General features: G+C 47.5%; 1 protein-coding gene across 1 annotated transcript in view; it reads left to right on the top strand.

The window, feature by feature from the left end:
* kif13a (kinesin family member 13A) overlaps positions 1–5,013 on the top strand; it is a 193,686-nt gene extending 188,673 nt beyond the window's left edge. The window contains exons 38-40 of the mRNA XM_029746847.1: positions 946–1,137; positions 3,151–4,327; positions 4,630–5,013. Coding sequence (XP_029602707.1) covers positions 946–1,137; positions 3,151–4,327; positions 4,630–4,766 — 1,506 coding nt within the window. The 3' untranslated portion in view covers positions 4,767–5,013. The remainder of the gene's footprint in view (positions 1–945; positions 1,138–3,150; positions 4,328–4,629) is intronic.
* The last annotated feature ends 10,486 nt before the right edge of the window (positions 5,014–15,499 follow it).

The following is a 15,499-nucleotide window of genomic DNA, read 5'->3' as shown; positions in this document are numbered from 1 at the left end:
GAAGGTTCGAGTTGCCAAACATCAGCCTCGAAACCTTAATGACTTGGAGAAGATCTGCAAAGAGGAGTGGGACAAAATCCCTCCTGAGATGTGTGCAAACCTGTAGCCCAACTACAAGAAACGTCTGACCTCTGTGATTGCCAACAAGGGTTTTGCCACCAAGTACTAAGTCATGTTTTGCAGAGGGGTCAAATACTTATTTCCCTCATTAAAATGCAAATCATTTTATAACATTTCTGACATGCGTTTTTCTGGATTTTTTTGTTGTTATTCTGTCTCTCACTGTTCAAATAAACCTACCATTAAAATTATAGACTGATCATTTCTTTGTCAGTGGGCAAACGTACAAAATCAGCAGGGGATCAAATACTTTTTTCCCTCACTGTATGTTTTAAATCTATTGTGTGAATGGGGAGCTCCATGCTCTAAATCTATTGTGTGAATGGGGAGCTCCATGCTCTAAATCTATTGTGTGAATGGGGAGCTCCATGCTCTAAATCTATTGTGTGAATGGGGAGCTCCATGCTCTAAATCTATTGTGTGAATGGGGAGCTCCATGCTCTAAATCTATTGTGTGAATGGGGAGCTCCATGCTCTAAATCTATTGTGTGAATGGGGAGCTCCATGCTCTAAATCTATTGTGTGAATGGGGAGCTCCATGCTCTAAATCTATTGTGTGAATGGGGAGCTCCATGCTCTAAATCTCCATACTCTAAATCTACCATCTCATCCAAAGCGTTGATGCGCTGCACTGAACTAGCATGACATTTAGAATGCCAACCATATTCATCTAATACACATGGTTTTCCATTCAATGTGTCCTGCATGTGTGTATCAGCAGTTCCTCTAACTACCTCTACACCCTATTGACTGTACTGGACTGTGCATGTCTGTATGTTAACTCACCTGCTCCATGCATGCCTCCTGTGTGACTCCCATCTGCAGAGCATGCGCTCCTCATGTGTGGACAGCTCCGTGCTGCTCCCCCCGCCGTGCCGCGGCCATGCCCCCTGGCGCAGGCCCAGAGCGGGCAGCGAGGGCCACCGCAGCCCCTCCACCACCACCCTCACCCCTTCCACCCTCACCCTCAGTATCTGCACCAGCAGGCAGCTCTGCCTCACACTGCCACACACAGCTGTAAGTCACACACACACACACACACACACACACACACACACACACACACACAAATGCCATGGTGCCTTGAAGTGAAGACGGCATGAAGTGCATGATGTCATCAGCTCATGTTTCTTCCAACATCATCTCAACCAACCACCATCCATCCATGGTTACAGTCACTGTCCTCAATGCATTTTAATATCATGTAATAGGTGGTAGGCTCCAGTGGGGGCTGGTGACACATTCAGTCAGTAGACAGGAGACTGATTCAGTCAGTAGACATCCATGGTTACAGTCACTGTCCTCAATGCATTTTAATATCATGTAATAGGTGGTAGACTCCAGTGGGGGCTGGTGACACATTCAGTCAGTAGACAGGAGACTGATTCAGTCAGTAGACATCCATGGTTACAGTCACTGTCCTCAATGCATTTTAATATCATGTAATAGGTGGTAGACTCCAGTGGGGGCTGGTGACACATTCAGTCAGTAGACAGGAGACTGATTCAGTCAGTAGACATCCATGGTTACAGTCACTGTCCTCAATGCATTTTAATATCATGTAATAGGTGGTAGGCTCCAGTGGGGGCTGGTGACACATTCAGTCAGTAGACAGGAGACTGATTCAGTCAGTAGACATCCATGGTTACAGTCACTGTCCTCAATGCATTTTAATATCATGTAATAGGTGGTAGACTCCAGTGGGGGCTGGTGACACATTCAGTCAGTAGACAGGAGACTGATTCAGTCAGTAGACATCCATGGTTACAGTCACTGTCCTCAATGCATTTTAATATCATGTAATAGGTGGTAGGCTCCAGTGGGGGCTGGTGACACATTCAGTCAGTAGACAGGAGACTGATTCAGTCAGTAGACATCCATGGTTACAGTCACTGTCCTCAATGCATTTTAATATCATGTAATAGGTGGTAGGCTCCAGTGGGGGCTGGTGACACATTCAGTCAGTAGACAGGAGACTGATTCAGTCAGTAGACATCCATGGTTACAGTCACTGTCCTCAATGCATTTTAATATCATGTAATAGGTGGTAGGCTCCAGTGGGGGCTGGTGACACATTCAGTCAGTAGACAGGAGACTGATTCAGTCAGTAGACATCCATGGTTACAGTCACTGTCCTCAATGCATTTTAATATCATGTAATAGGTGGTAGACTCCAGTGGGGGCTGGTGACACATTCAGTCAGTAGACAGGAGACTGATTCAGTCAGTAGACATCCATGGTTACAGTCACTGTCCTCAATGCATTTTAATATCATGTAATAGGTGGTAGACTCCAGTGGGGGCTGATGACACATTCAGTCAGTAGACGGATCTTTGTAACAGCTGGAATGGAAAACATTGAATGGTATCAAACATATCAAACACTTCTTTAATTCCATTCACTCAATTGAAGCCCCCTGATAGGCTCCCCTGATAGGCTCCCCTGATAGGCTATCCTGATAGGGTCCCCTGATAGGCTCCCCTGATAGGCTCCCCTACAGAAAGAAACAGTAGCTGACATTGTGTCTGTCTGTCTGTCTGTCTCTGTGTGGTGTCTGTCTGTCTGTCTGTCTCTGTGTGATGTCTGTCTGTCTGTCTCTGTGTGGTGTCTGTCTGTCTGTCTGTCTCTGTGTGGTGTCTGTCTGTCTGTCTGTCTCTGTGTGGTGTCTGTCTGTCTGTCTCTGTGTGGTGTCTGTCTGTCTGTCTGTCTCTGTGTGGTCTCTGTGTGGTGTCTGTCTGTCTGTCTCTGTGTGGTGTCTGTCTGTCTGTCTGTCTGTCTCTGTGTGGTGTCTGTCTGTCTGTCTCTGTGTGGTGTCTGTCTGTCTGTCTCTGTGTGGTGTCTGTCTGTCTGTCTGTCTCTGTGTGGTGTCTGTCTGTCTCTGTCTGTCTGTCTGTCTGTCTGTCTGTCTGTCTGTCTGTCTGTCTGTCTCTGTGTGGTGTCTGTCTGTCTGTCTCTGTGTGCTGTCTGTCTGTCTGTCTGTCTGTCTGTCTGTCTGTCTGTCTGTCTGTCTCTGTGTGGTGTCTATTCCAGGACTCTGAGGAGGAGACAGACATGGCCCTGAGTTTGGGCCTGGGCTCTCAGGACTTCCACAGCTTCCAGTCCTACATCCCAGAGGACTTTGCCAACTTTGAGGTGTACAACGCTACACTGGAGAGCCAGGAGGTGGGGGTTGGTGTGGCGGGGGTCAGGGGAGAGCTGAGGGGGGGTCGGGGAGGTGGTGGAGGGGGGGATAGAGAGGGGGCTCCACGGAGCCCCACCGCCAGCAGCTGCACCAGCGGTTACTTCTCCCACAGTGCCTCAGACGCCACGCTCTCTGACGTGCCATTCGGTGCCAGCGACAGCTCTGACCAGCTCAGCGCCTCCGCAGTGGCTCAAGACAGACATGACCCTGACCGGGAAACCCACAATCTGCACCCCCACGAGTCCCCCTCCTTCCACTGCACCAGCACGGGCCGAGGCTGCGCCTCGCCGTGGGGTGACACCCAGACCCCTGCATGTCCCCCTGGCTTCCCCTCCCAGCCCCTCCCCACCCCCCAAACCACCACCTCCCCCTCCTCCCCTGTCAGTGTTCCTAACTGCTCAGAGCAGCCACCCTCACCGTGGCCCCGCAGGTGTGTCCTCAGCGTCAGCCAGGAGTTTACAGACTTCAAGGGGGCCGATGACGGCATGGAGGATCTGGGTGAGCTGGGACACTTCCAGCCTGGGGATGCAGCACACATATCCCCTGTCCCAGCGGAGGAGGAGAAAGAGGGCTCTGGCAGCAGGGACCAGACCTCTGACAAATCCCTGGTGGTCATCAACACACAACAACAGCGTTCATCTCACCTCCCTCAGCCCCACTCACACCTCCACAACGGCAAACAGTGTGTCGGCAGCGTAGCCGTGCCCTGCCCACCCCCCTCCATCCCCCCAGGCCAGCTAGCAGGAGGAGAGCCCCAGGTCCAGGAGCCAATCCAGGGAGACCTACCTCCAGGGAGCCCCTGTCCCAGCCCAAGCTGCCCCAGCCCCAACCCCAGCAGCACTGAGGCCTCTGGGGACTCCTGCAGTGGGGACGAGGGCTCTGGTTCTCCCGTGGCCCAGCTGCCTGACTGGATGGCTCCCGGGGAGCAGGTGTGGGTGGGGAAGAGGAGCGGCACGGTGCACTACGTCGGCGGGGTGGAGTTCGCCAAGGGGATCTGGGTCGGGGTGCAGCTGGACCTCGCTGTGGGTGAGTGGCTGTTTAGTTATCAAATGATGTTCTGTGTAATAATGATGTAATGGGATGCCTCCCAAACAGTACCCTATTCTTTATCTACTGTGGTGCACTATGTAAGGTGCACCCATAGTGCGCTGGTCAAAAGTAGTGCACTATAAAGGGTGAGACTGTCATTTGGGACACTCTCTTAGAGTGCTGGTGCTCTGGCAATACTTAACTGACCTTAATTGGACCTGTGAGGAACCTGTCATGTGTTTGAGATGTATGGTGAATGGTCATGACTCCTGAATATCCCCTCTGTCTCCACTGTCCAGGCAAGCACAACGGGACAGTCCAGGAGAGGGTTTACTTCCGCTGTCCTCCAGGCCACGGGGTGTTCGTCAAGCCCTCCTGTCTCACTAGAGGACCCCCCTCCATGGACACCACAGACCCCCAGCCTTTGGTCCGATAAAATTTACTAAACTCCCCAAATTCCCAGTCTTTCCAGAAATCCCGGTTGGAATATTCCCAGAATCAGGAGGGAATAAGAAGGAACTCAAACCAGCATTTCTGGGAATTTGGGGAAAGTGACTTTCCACCCAGGACTATCATCTAAAGGGGGTCCCCAGATCCAGAACAGTTCCTACTAGACCAGGCCCAGATCCAGAACAGTTCCTACTAGACCAGGGGCAGATCCAGAACAGTTCCTACTAGACCAGGGGCAGATCCAGAACAGTTCCTACTAGACCAGGCCCAGATCCAGAACAGTTCCTACTAGACCAGGGCCAGATCCAGAACAGTTCCTACTAGACCAGGGCCAGATCCAGAACAGTTCCTACTAGACCAGGCTCAGATCCAGAACAGTTCCTACTAGACCAGGCCCAGATCCAGAACAGTTCCTACAAGACCAGGCCCAGATCCAGAACAGTTCCTACTAGACCAGGGGCAGATCCAGAACAGTTCCTACTAGACCAGGGCCAGATCCAGAACAGTTCCTACTAGACCAGGCCCAGATCCAGAACAGTTCCTACTAGACCAGGCCCAGATCCAGAACAGTTCCTACTAGACCAAGCCCAGATCCAGAACAGTTCCTACTAGACCAGGCCCAGATCCAGAACAGTTCCTACTAGACCAGGGCCAGATCCAGAACAGTTCCTACTAGACCAGGCCCAGATCCAGAACAGTTCCTACTAGACCAGGGGCAGATCCAGAACAGTTCCTACTAGACCAGGGCCAGATCCAGAACAGTTCCTACTAGACCAGGCCCAGATCCAGAACAGTTCCTACTAGACCAGGGGCAGATCCAGAACAGTTCCTCCTAGACCAGGGGCAGATCCAGAACAGTTCCTACTAGACCAGGGCCAGATCCAGAACAGTTCCTACTAGACCAGGCCCATATCCAGAACAGTTCCTACTAGACCAGGCCCAGATCCAGAACAGTTCCTACTAGACCAGGCCCAGATCCAGAACAGTTCCTACTAGACCAGGCCCAGATCCAGAACAGTTCCTACTAGACCAGGGCCAGATCCAGAACAGTTCCTACTAGACCAGGGCCAGATCCAGAACAGTTCCTACTAGACCAGGGCCAGATCCAGAACAGTTCCTACTAGACCAGGGCCAGATCCAGAACAGTTCCTACTAGACCAGGGCCAGATCCAGAACAGTTCCTACTAGACCAGGGCCAGATCCAGAACAGTTCCTACTAGACCAGGGCCAGATCCAGAACAGTTCCTACTAGACCAGGGCCAGATCCAGAACAGTTCCTACTAGACCAGGGGCAGATCCAGAACAGTTCCTACTAGACCAGGGCCAGATCCAGAACAGTTCCTACTAGACCAGGATCAGATCCAGAACAGTTCCTACTAGACCAGGGCGAGATCCAGAACAGTTCCTACTAGACCAGGGCCAGATCCAGAACAGTTCCTACTAGACCAGGGGCAGATCCAGAACAGTTCCTACTAGACCAGGCTCAGATCCAGAACAGTTCCTACTAGACCAGGCCCAGATCCAGAACAGTTCCTACTAGACCAGGGGCAGATCCAGAACAGTTCCTACTAGACCAGGGCCAGATCCAGAACAGTTCCTACTAGACCAGGCCCAGATCCAGAACAGTTCCTACTAGACCAGGGGCAGCTGTCAGCGCTCAACAGCTGAGCCCCAAAACCAGCTCTTCTTCTCTCATTCTCACCCTCCCTCTGTTCCACTAGACTTCCGATCATGTGTTCTGTCTGTCGGTATAAACATCTACTTTCCCTTTAACATATCTGTCCCATGCGTTTTATGAAGGCATATCGTTCAATATCGTTGTTCACTGAAAGTCAAACGCACACATCCAAGTTTCCTGCTGCGTTATTTTAGCTAGAGAGCGTGTAGATGGATAGACATGACCCACACGTGTTTATCTAACGCTAGTATCATTCAATCAGCTCAGCAGCTCCTATTCCTGTTGAAACACCAGATCTTCCTGTAATGATGACAGAGTTGTCATCTGGGGGGTGTGGATCCAGAATGTACTAGTGTTGATAACTCACTGATATCCAGATTGGTTATCCAAGTCACTGTGATATGTCGTCAGGGGTAACCAAAGAACTAAGGTTTCATATCTGCTGTTTTAACTGATATCTTATGTTGCTTGTGTGTGTGTGTGTGTGTGTGTGTGTGTGTGTGTACATATTATATGTGTGTTAAAGTAAACATTGTGCCTAGGCCACGAGTCCTCCTGAACTTTTGGGCCGTCTGCAAACAAATAATGAATTGAACATGAATTCATGAATCATGAATTTGAAGATGTACAGTACGTATGACTGTGGATGCTATGTTGCCCATGTAGGCTTCATTAGCCTGTTGTTGGTGGTGTACTGCAACACTGTGGAATGACAGATAACCCCCCCCCACTGAAACTATTGGCACTGTTGCCATTGCTGACTGACTGAATCATGCTTCTTGCACTGGAGTGGATCTACCCTCGCAGAGTTCCTCAGACAAGACTTCTGTCTTCCATTCAGGACAAATGAAACGTATACTATCCTATTTGTGCGTGTTTCTCGACTGTCCTACATTGTGCCTCTCAAGGGGGTGGAAACTGAGGAGTCCATGTTGGATCTATGCTGTGTCAACTATCTGAATGAAGCGACTAGGCTTCCTCTGGGTCGTATTCACTAGGCACAAAATGGAAGAAAACAGACTGAAAAGGGGAAGGAGTACATGAACTTGTCCAATAAGAAACTCTGGTTTTTGTTTTGCGAAACATTTTCTGTTGCAGAACGTTTTGCTACGGTGTACACTAATGAATATGACCCCGGTTGTGAGGATTACTTCACTGAGTATACAAAACATTAAGAACACATGCTCTTTCCATGAGATAGACTGACCAGGTAAATCCAGGTGACAGCAATCCCTTTTTGATGTCACTTGTTAAATCCACTTGTAGATGATTGGGAGGAGACAGGTTAAAGAAGGATTTTTAAGCCTTGAGACATGGATTGTGTATGTGTGCCATTCAGAGGGTGAATGGGCAAGACAAAATATTTAAGTGCCTTTGAACGGGGTATGGTAGTAGGTGCCAGGCGCACCGGTTTGTGTCAAGAACTGCAACGCTGCTGGGTTTTTCACATGCAACAGTTTCCTGTGTCCATCAAGAATGTTCCACTACCCAAAGGACATTCAGCCTACTTGACACAACTGTGGGAAGCATTGGAGTCAACATGGACCAGCATCCCTGTGGAATGCTTTCAACTTCTTGTAGAGTCCATGCCCTGAGAATTTAGGCTGTTCTGAGGGCAAAAGGAGATGCAACTCAATATTAGTAAGGTGTTGTTAATGTTTGGTATACTCAGTGTATACTATAATGCATTGTGCCTCTCAAGGGGGTGGAAACTGAGGCTAGACTGGGCCTGACTGAAGGCTGGCTGGCCTGATGCATTATGACCTGAAGCTCACAGGCATTTACAATGCCCTCCACCAATACCCTGGACTGTAACTGTTAGGTTGAATGCCCTCCTCCAATCCCCTGGACTGTTACTGTTAGGTTGAATGACTAACGATGAAGCCTACCGAAGCCTACAGTGATTTGCTCTGACAGCATTTTCTATGTTAATTTGACTAATGAGTAACATTTAAAGTATTTTTTTAAAGAGGTACTCATGTCAACAAATGAATTGAGTTTCTTTTACAGGGAGAGCTGTATGAACGGGGGATAGACACTATGAGGAAATGGGAGGGGAGAGGAGGGGACATCACATAGTTTTAGAACCTGAATGATGAACCATGTCTCTGACATTTTGTATTTTATTGGAGCTGTGGATGTGGCTAGCTCTGGTCCAGGGGGTTAGTGCATTCCTTGCTAACGCCCTGGACCAGAGCTAGTTGTGGCTAACTGGGTTAGTGCATTCCTTGCTAACGCCCTGGACCAGAGCTAGTTGTGGCTAACTGGGTTAGTGCATTCCTTGCTAACGCCCTGGACCAGAGCTAGTTGTGGCTAACTGGGTTAGTGCATTCCTTGCTAACGCCCTGGACCAGAGCTAGTTGTGGCTAACTGGGTTAGTGCATTCCTTGCTAACGCCCTGGACCAGAGCTAGTTGTGGCTAACTGTGGTGGGACTGAGGAGAAATAGAATTTTAAAATGCTGTAAAAGAAACCCAAGACCTTACTTTAAAGACAAGATCAAAGCTGCTCTCCCTAATGAGGAGTTGTACATATAAATGTATTTGAACATAGTATTATTTGCAATATTATAATGTACAGAATTGTATTTATATTGTATCTCAACAAACTGTTTTAATTGGTACAAAGATGTTCTAGAATACAGAACGTTTACAATCTAAACACTTGTGTGTGTCGCCTCTTATTTGCATTCAATCAATTGAGTCAATGCAGGTATTTATTGAGTCAATGCAGGTATTTATTGAGTCAATGCAGGTATTTATTGAGTCAATGCAGGTATTTATTGAGTCAATGCAGGTATTTATTGAGTCAATGCAGGTATTTATTGAGTCAATGCAGGTATTTATTGAGTCAATGCAGGTATTTATTGAGACTCGTGCAACTATGTCTTTCTGATTATAGTCTCATTGTAGTGTTTGAGTGTAATTCAAGGTGTCAAGTAGGAATAATTATACTGAACAAAAATATAAACGCAACATGTAAAGTGTTGGTCCCATGTTTCATGAGCTGAAATAAAAGATCACAGACATTTTCCAAATGCACAAAAAGCTTATTTCTCTCCAATTTGTGCACAAATTAGTTTACATCCCTGTTAGTGAGCATTTCTACTTTGCCAAGATAATCCATCCACCTGACAGGTGTGGCATATCAAGAAGCTGATTAAACAACATGATCGTTACACAGGTGCACCTTGTGCTGGGGACAATAAAAGGCCACTCTAAAATGTGCTGTTTTGTCAAACAACACAATGTCACAGATGTCTCAAGTTTTGAGGGAGCGTGCATTTGGCACCCTGACTGCAGGAATGTCCACCAGAACTGTTGCTAGACAATTTAATGTTAATTTCTCTACTATAAGCTGCCTCCAATGTCATTTTAGAGAATTACGTCCAACTGGCCTCACAACCGCAGACCACGTGTAACCACGCCAGCCTAGGACCACATCCGGCTTCTTCACATGTGGGGTTGTCTGAGACCAGAGGAGTCTTTCTGTCTGTAATAAAGCCCTTTTGAGGGGAAAAACTCATTCTGATTGGCTGGGCCTGGCTCCCTAGTCTGTGGGCCTATGCCCTCCCAGGCCCCCCATGGCTGTACCCCTGCCCAGTCATGAAAAACAAATGAAAAAAATGTTTAGAAAAAGGAAATCCATATTTTAGGGCCTAATGAATTTATTTAAATTGACTGATTTCCTTATATGAACTGTAACTCAGTAAAATCGTTGAAATTGTTGCATGTTGTGTTTATATTTTTGTTCAGTATATTACTGTATGCTTCATAGTTGAAATGCTGTGTCATTGGTGCAATATTATTTTCAAAGGTGGTGTTTTAAGAGTGGTTTCACTAGATGGTGCTAGTTAACAGTCTGAGTTAGAGGTAGTGCTCTCCACAGTGACCCAGAGAAGAGACTGCGTTAGAGGTAGTGCTCTCTACAGTGACCCAGAGAAGAGACTGAGTTAGAGATAGTGCTCTCCACAGTGACCCAGAGAAGAGACTGAGTTAGAGGTAGTGCTCTCCACAGTGACCCAGAGAAGAGACTGCGTTAGAGGTAGTGCTCTCCACAGTGACCCAGAGAAGAGACTGAGTTAGAGGTAGTGCTCTCCACAGTGACCCAGAGAAGAGACTGCGTTAGAGGTAGTGCTCTCCACAGTGACCCAGAGAAGAGACTGCGTTAGAGGTAGTGCTCTCCACAGTGACCCAGAGAAGAGACTGCGTTAGAGGTAGTGCTCTCCACAGTGACCCAGAGAAGAGACTGCGTTAGAGGTAGTGCTCTCCACAGTGACCCAGAGAAGAGACTGCGTTAGAGGTAGTGCTCTCCACAGTGACCCAGAGAAGAGTTAGAAGTTGCCAGACAGCAGTGGTGATTTTAGCATGTAAATCTTGGTGGGGCAAAATCCCAAAACAAATTTGGGATGCATGCCAGCAAAGTCACTACACAACACAACATTAAACAATACATGAATTGCACTATAACAGTGTCAAACGGGGACAAACAGTGCCCACAAACTGTTAGGGCCTACATAAAATTGTCCCAACAGCAGAGCTTTCTTTTCAGCACCATGGAGTGAATCCTTACCACCGCTACACCTGGCTATCAATAGAGCCTTGTCTGGCAGCGAAACAGTTCATTCAGACTCATTTACTGCCTTTAAAAAAACATAGCTGATATGGCTGACTTGCTTAAACAAATGTGGTTTCTACTGACAATTGAGATGTATAAACTATGGCATAAGGGGACGACGAGCGGATAAGAGGCAATCGTAATTTTGATCAAGACATTAGTGAGAGAGCTAGGACAGACGTAGTCAATATAACTGTTTATCACTTTTGAAATGTACAGCAACAGAATTCAGAACATGAGCCGTTCTTACAGTTTTCTCTGCACACCAAGTCAGAACCGTAGGATAAATAAAGGGGGCATATAAGCAGACAATGAAAGCTCTTACAATATTTGATGATTACATTTCTCTAAAACAGGCTATAGGCTACATGTGCACCACCAAGTTAGAACAGTAGGCTAAGTTATGAGGGGGAAAGGGACCAAATTATTAGGGGGAGGCACATGGGCTACTAACAGCTTACTACACAACATACACTCAGTATTGCTTTCTTAGCTACAGTACACATATTTCCCTGGCATATTACATCATTTATGCAGCAGCATACAATACATTTTTGGACTCACCTTGTTGTGCTGTTCTCACTTGAACAGGAAGGTGGTGCGGTGGTCCTTCTTGTGGCCAAATTTTGTCATCAAACTTTGTCATCAAAGTCTGCTATTCTCTGGATTTATGGTGCTGTCAAGACAACTGGGAACTCAAAAGAAACAAGGTAGAATCATGAAGTCAGTGATCTTCCGGTCGTAACTCTTGAAAGAGGCCCGAGTTCCCGACTTGGTATTCCGAGTTGGATAACCATTCAAAACGTATTTTCCCAGTCGGAGCTCGTTTCTTTACGAGTTCCCAGTTGTCTTGAACTCACTGAAGTCTGAGAATTCACAGTTCTGAGTTTCCAGTTGTTTTGAACGTGGCAGAAGTCATGTTGGATTGACGGCTTGGCCAATGTATTCAATCTTTTCTGGCCCATGGTGTTGCATGTGAATGTTTAACCTTTTAAGCTTGGAAAAGAGACCCTTAAACCCAGACTTGGACCATACACCCTTTCCACTGAATAGCAGGCTAGTGATTGCTTTGCAACACTTGCAGTCAGCCACTGATTCCTTACAAACCACTCGTTGAATTTGCAATTTCCAACTTGTTGTGTAATGTTTATGTCCAATGGCCAATGAGTACCGATACGTTTTATCTATAATTTCTCTCCATATGAGAAGGATTGAAAAGGATTTGCCAGTAGATTGTCGACTTGATTCATGATGATGACTGCTTGTCTAGCTTGCTAGCTAAGATTTTGAAAGTATGATGTTGACATGATCAGTCCAATCAAAGCTACGGTAGATATAATGTGATTTGATGTAATTTTATCTGTGGCCAATGACCTTGAGTCTTCTTGGATGGGCACTTCTAATGTAACTCTATGGCAGCACCCAAGAGGCTTGAATTTTCGAGCTCTCCCTATAGATTTTGACGTGACGAAGTGTCCCCAGGAGTGACAGAACACTGAGCCAATCACTTCACAACTAGAGAACATGACCAACCCCTACGCTGTGTATTTTCCGCTGCCCCACCCCCACAGAAAATACTGAGCGAGGATGAAACACCTGCATGTTGGAGATGTCTCACCACAGAAAACACTGAGCTAGGATGAAACACCTGCATGTTGGAGATGTCTCACCACAGAAAACACTGAGCTAGGATGAAACACCTGCATGTTGGAGATGTCTTACTCAAGAAAACACTGAGCTAGGATGAAACACCTGCATGTTGGAGATGTCTCACCACAGAAAACACTGAGCTAGGATGAAACACCTGCATGTTGGAAATGTCTCACCACAGAAAACACTGAGCTAGGATGAAACACCTGCATGTTGGAGATGTCTCACCACAGAAAACACTGAGCTAGGATGAAACACCTGCATGTTAGAGATGTCTCACCACAGAAAACACTGAGCTAGGATGAAACACCTGCATGTTGGAGATGTCTCACTCAAGAAAACAACAAAGAGACAATGTTTGTATGTGGCTTTATGTATATTACATTATATTACAGTATTAATGCCAAAATAACATGCAAAACAGGCAACAACAACAATATATATATATATTTTAGCTAAACAGGTGAGGCTCAAAACAGCCTGAATGACGGGTCGCCACTTCCGGACAGACACTATCCTGTGACAGACACTATCCTTATCATGTGACAGACACTATCCTGTGACAGACACTATCCTTATCCTGTGACAGACACTATCCTGTGAAAGACACTATCATGTGACAGACACTATCCTGTGAAAGACACTATCCTTATCATGTGACAGACATTGTCCTGTGACAGACACTATCCTTATCATGTGACAGACACTATCCTGTGACATACATTGTCCTGTGACAGACACTATCCTTATCCTGTGACAGACACTATCCTTAGCATGTGACAGACACTATCCTGTGAAAGACACTATCCTTATCCTGTGACAGACACTATCCTTATCCTGTGACAGACACTATCCTTATCCTGTGGCAGACACTATCCTGTGAAAGACACTATCCTTATCCTGTGACAGACACTATCCTTATCCTGTGACAGACACTATCCTTATCCTGTGACAGACACTATCCTTATCCTGTGACAGACACTATCCTGTGAAAGACACTATACTTATCCTGTGACAGACACTATCCTGTGAAAGACACTATCCTTATCCTGTGACAGACACTATCCTTATCCTGTGACAGACACTATCCTGTGAAAGACACTATCCTTATCCTGTGACAGACACTATCCTGTGAAAGACACTATCCTTATCCTGTGACAGACACTATCCTGTGAAAGACACTATACTTATCCTGTGACAGACACTATCCTGTGAAAGACACTATCCTTATCCTGTGACACACTATCCTTATCCTGTGACAGACACTATCCTGTGAAAGACACTATACTTATCCTGTGACAGACACTATCCTTATCCTGTGACAGACACTATCCTGTGAAAGACACTATACTTATCCTGTGACAGACACTATCCTTATCCTGTGACAGACACTATCCTGTGGGACAGCAGTACATAGACCTATGGATGACAGACTGAGTTGTCAACACAGGTGTTTCTTGTGAGCTCAGCTCTACATGAAGGGGACTTTGCCCTAAATGGCAACCTATTCCCTATATAGTGCACTACTTGGCCGCAAGAATAGGGTGCTGGGGACAATGCTGTCTGGATATCTGCTTCTGGCTGGCCGCCTACAGGGAGTCCATCTGTGGCTTGGTTTTGTAAGGGGATCCTGCCTGCCTTAGCCACAGCCTCAGACCCAGCACTGCATCACAATAGTGTATGGCTGGCTGGCCGCCTGGCTGTCTGTCTGGCTGGCCGCCTGGCTGTCTGTCTGGCTGGCCGCCTGGCTGTCTGTCTGGCTGTCTGTCTGGCTGTATGGCTGGCTGGCCACCTGGCTGTCTGGCTGGCTGGCCGCCTGGCTGTCTGTCTGGCTGTCTGTCTGGCTGGCCGCCTGGCTGTCTGTCTGGCTGTCTGTCTGGCTGTATGGCTGGCTGGCCACCTGGCTGTCTGTCTGGCTGGCCGCCTGGCTGTCTGTCTGGCTGTCTGTCTGGCTGGCCGCCTGGCTGTCTGTCTGGCTGGCTGGCCGCCTGGCTGTCTGTCTGGCTGTCTGGCTGGCCGCCTGGCTGTCTGTCTATCTGGCTGTATGGCTGGCTGGCCACCTGGCTGTCTGTCTGGCTGGCCGCCTGGCTGTCTGTCTGGCTGGCCGCCTGGCTGTCTGTCTGTCTGTCTGTCTGGCTGTATGGCTGGCTGGCCACCTGGCTGGCCACCTGGCTGGCCGCCTGGCTGTCTGTCTGGCTGGCCGCCTGGCTGTCTGTCTGGCTGTCTGTCTAGCTGGCCGCCTGGCTGTCTGTCTGGTCACTCCAAAGAGAGAGTTTCAGACCAATTCTTCAGCTGGTTCTCTGTTGCTCCAATTCCAAATTGACCCCCAGCTTCTGGTCAAGGGGAAGGCACCCCTGGTCTTGGGGCGCTAGCAGGAGATTCACGTTTTTTATTTAACTGACCTGAAAGACCAGGTTTGTTGAATTTAGGCAATCATTGAACTGATCAATTAGCTCAGTTGGTCAGGTGTGGTGTGTGGTGCCTAGTTGGAACAAAGTCCTGCATTACCTGCTGCACTACAGGAACAGGGTTCCCTACCCCTGCACTAGTCCATAGTAACCAGAGTATTTGAGCGGCGTCACTCCACCGCTCGGCATTCACAGGGGAAAACAAGTCATAACTACCACTCCAAATTCACTCCATTTATTAGAATCACCATTTAACCAACAGCCATCTATTGTTGTGACTACCTGGACCTACCGTTTGGGTTTGAAGTATTGAAGACCATATGATTTGAATGAAAGGTATTTATGAAAAGGTGAACGTAAGAAGCGC

This window comes from Salmo trutta, unplaced genomic scaffold (genome assembly GCF_901001165.1).
Source record: "Salmo trutta unplaced genomic scaffold, fSalTru1.1, whole genome shotgun sequence".
In the NCBI taxonomy this organism is placed as follows: domain Eukaryota; kingdom Metazoa; phylum Chordata; class Actinopteri; order Salmoniformes; family Salmonidae; genus Salmo; species Salmo trutta.
Note: the sequence above shows the minus strand (reverse complement) of the source record. Positions and strands in the feature narration are given on the sequence as shown.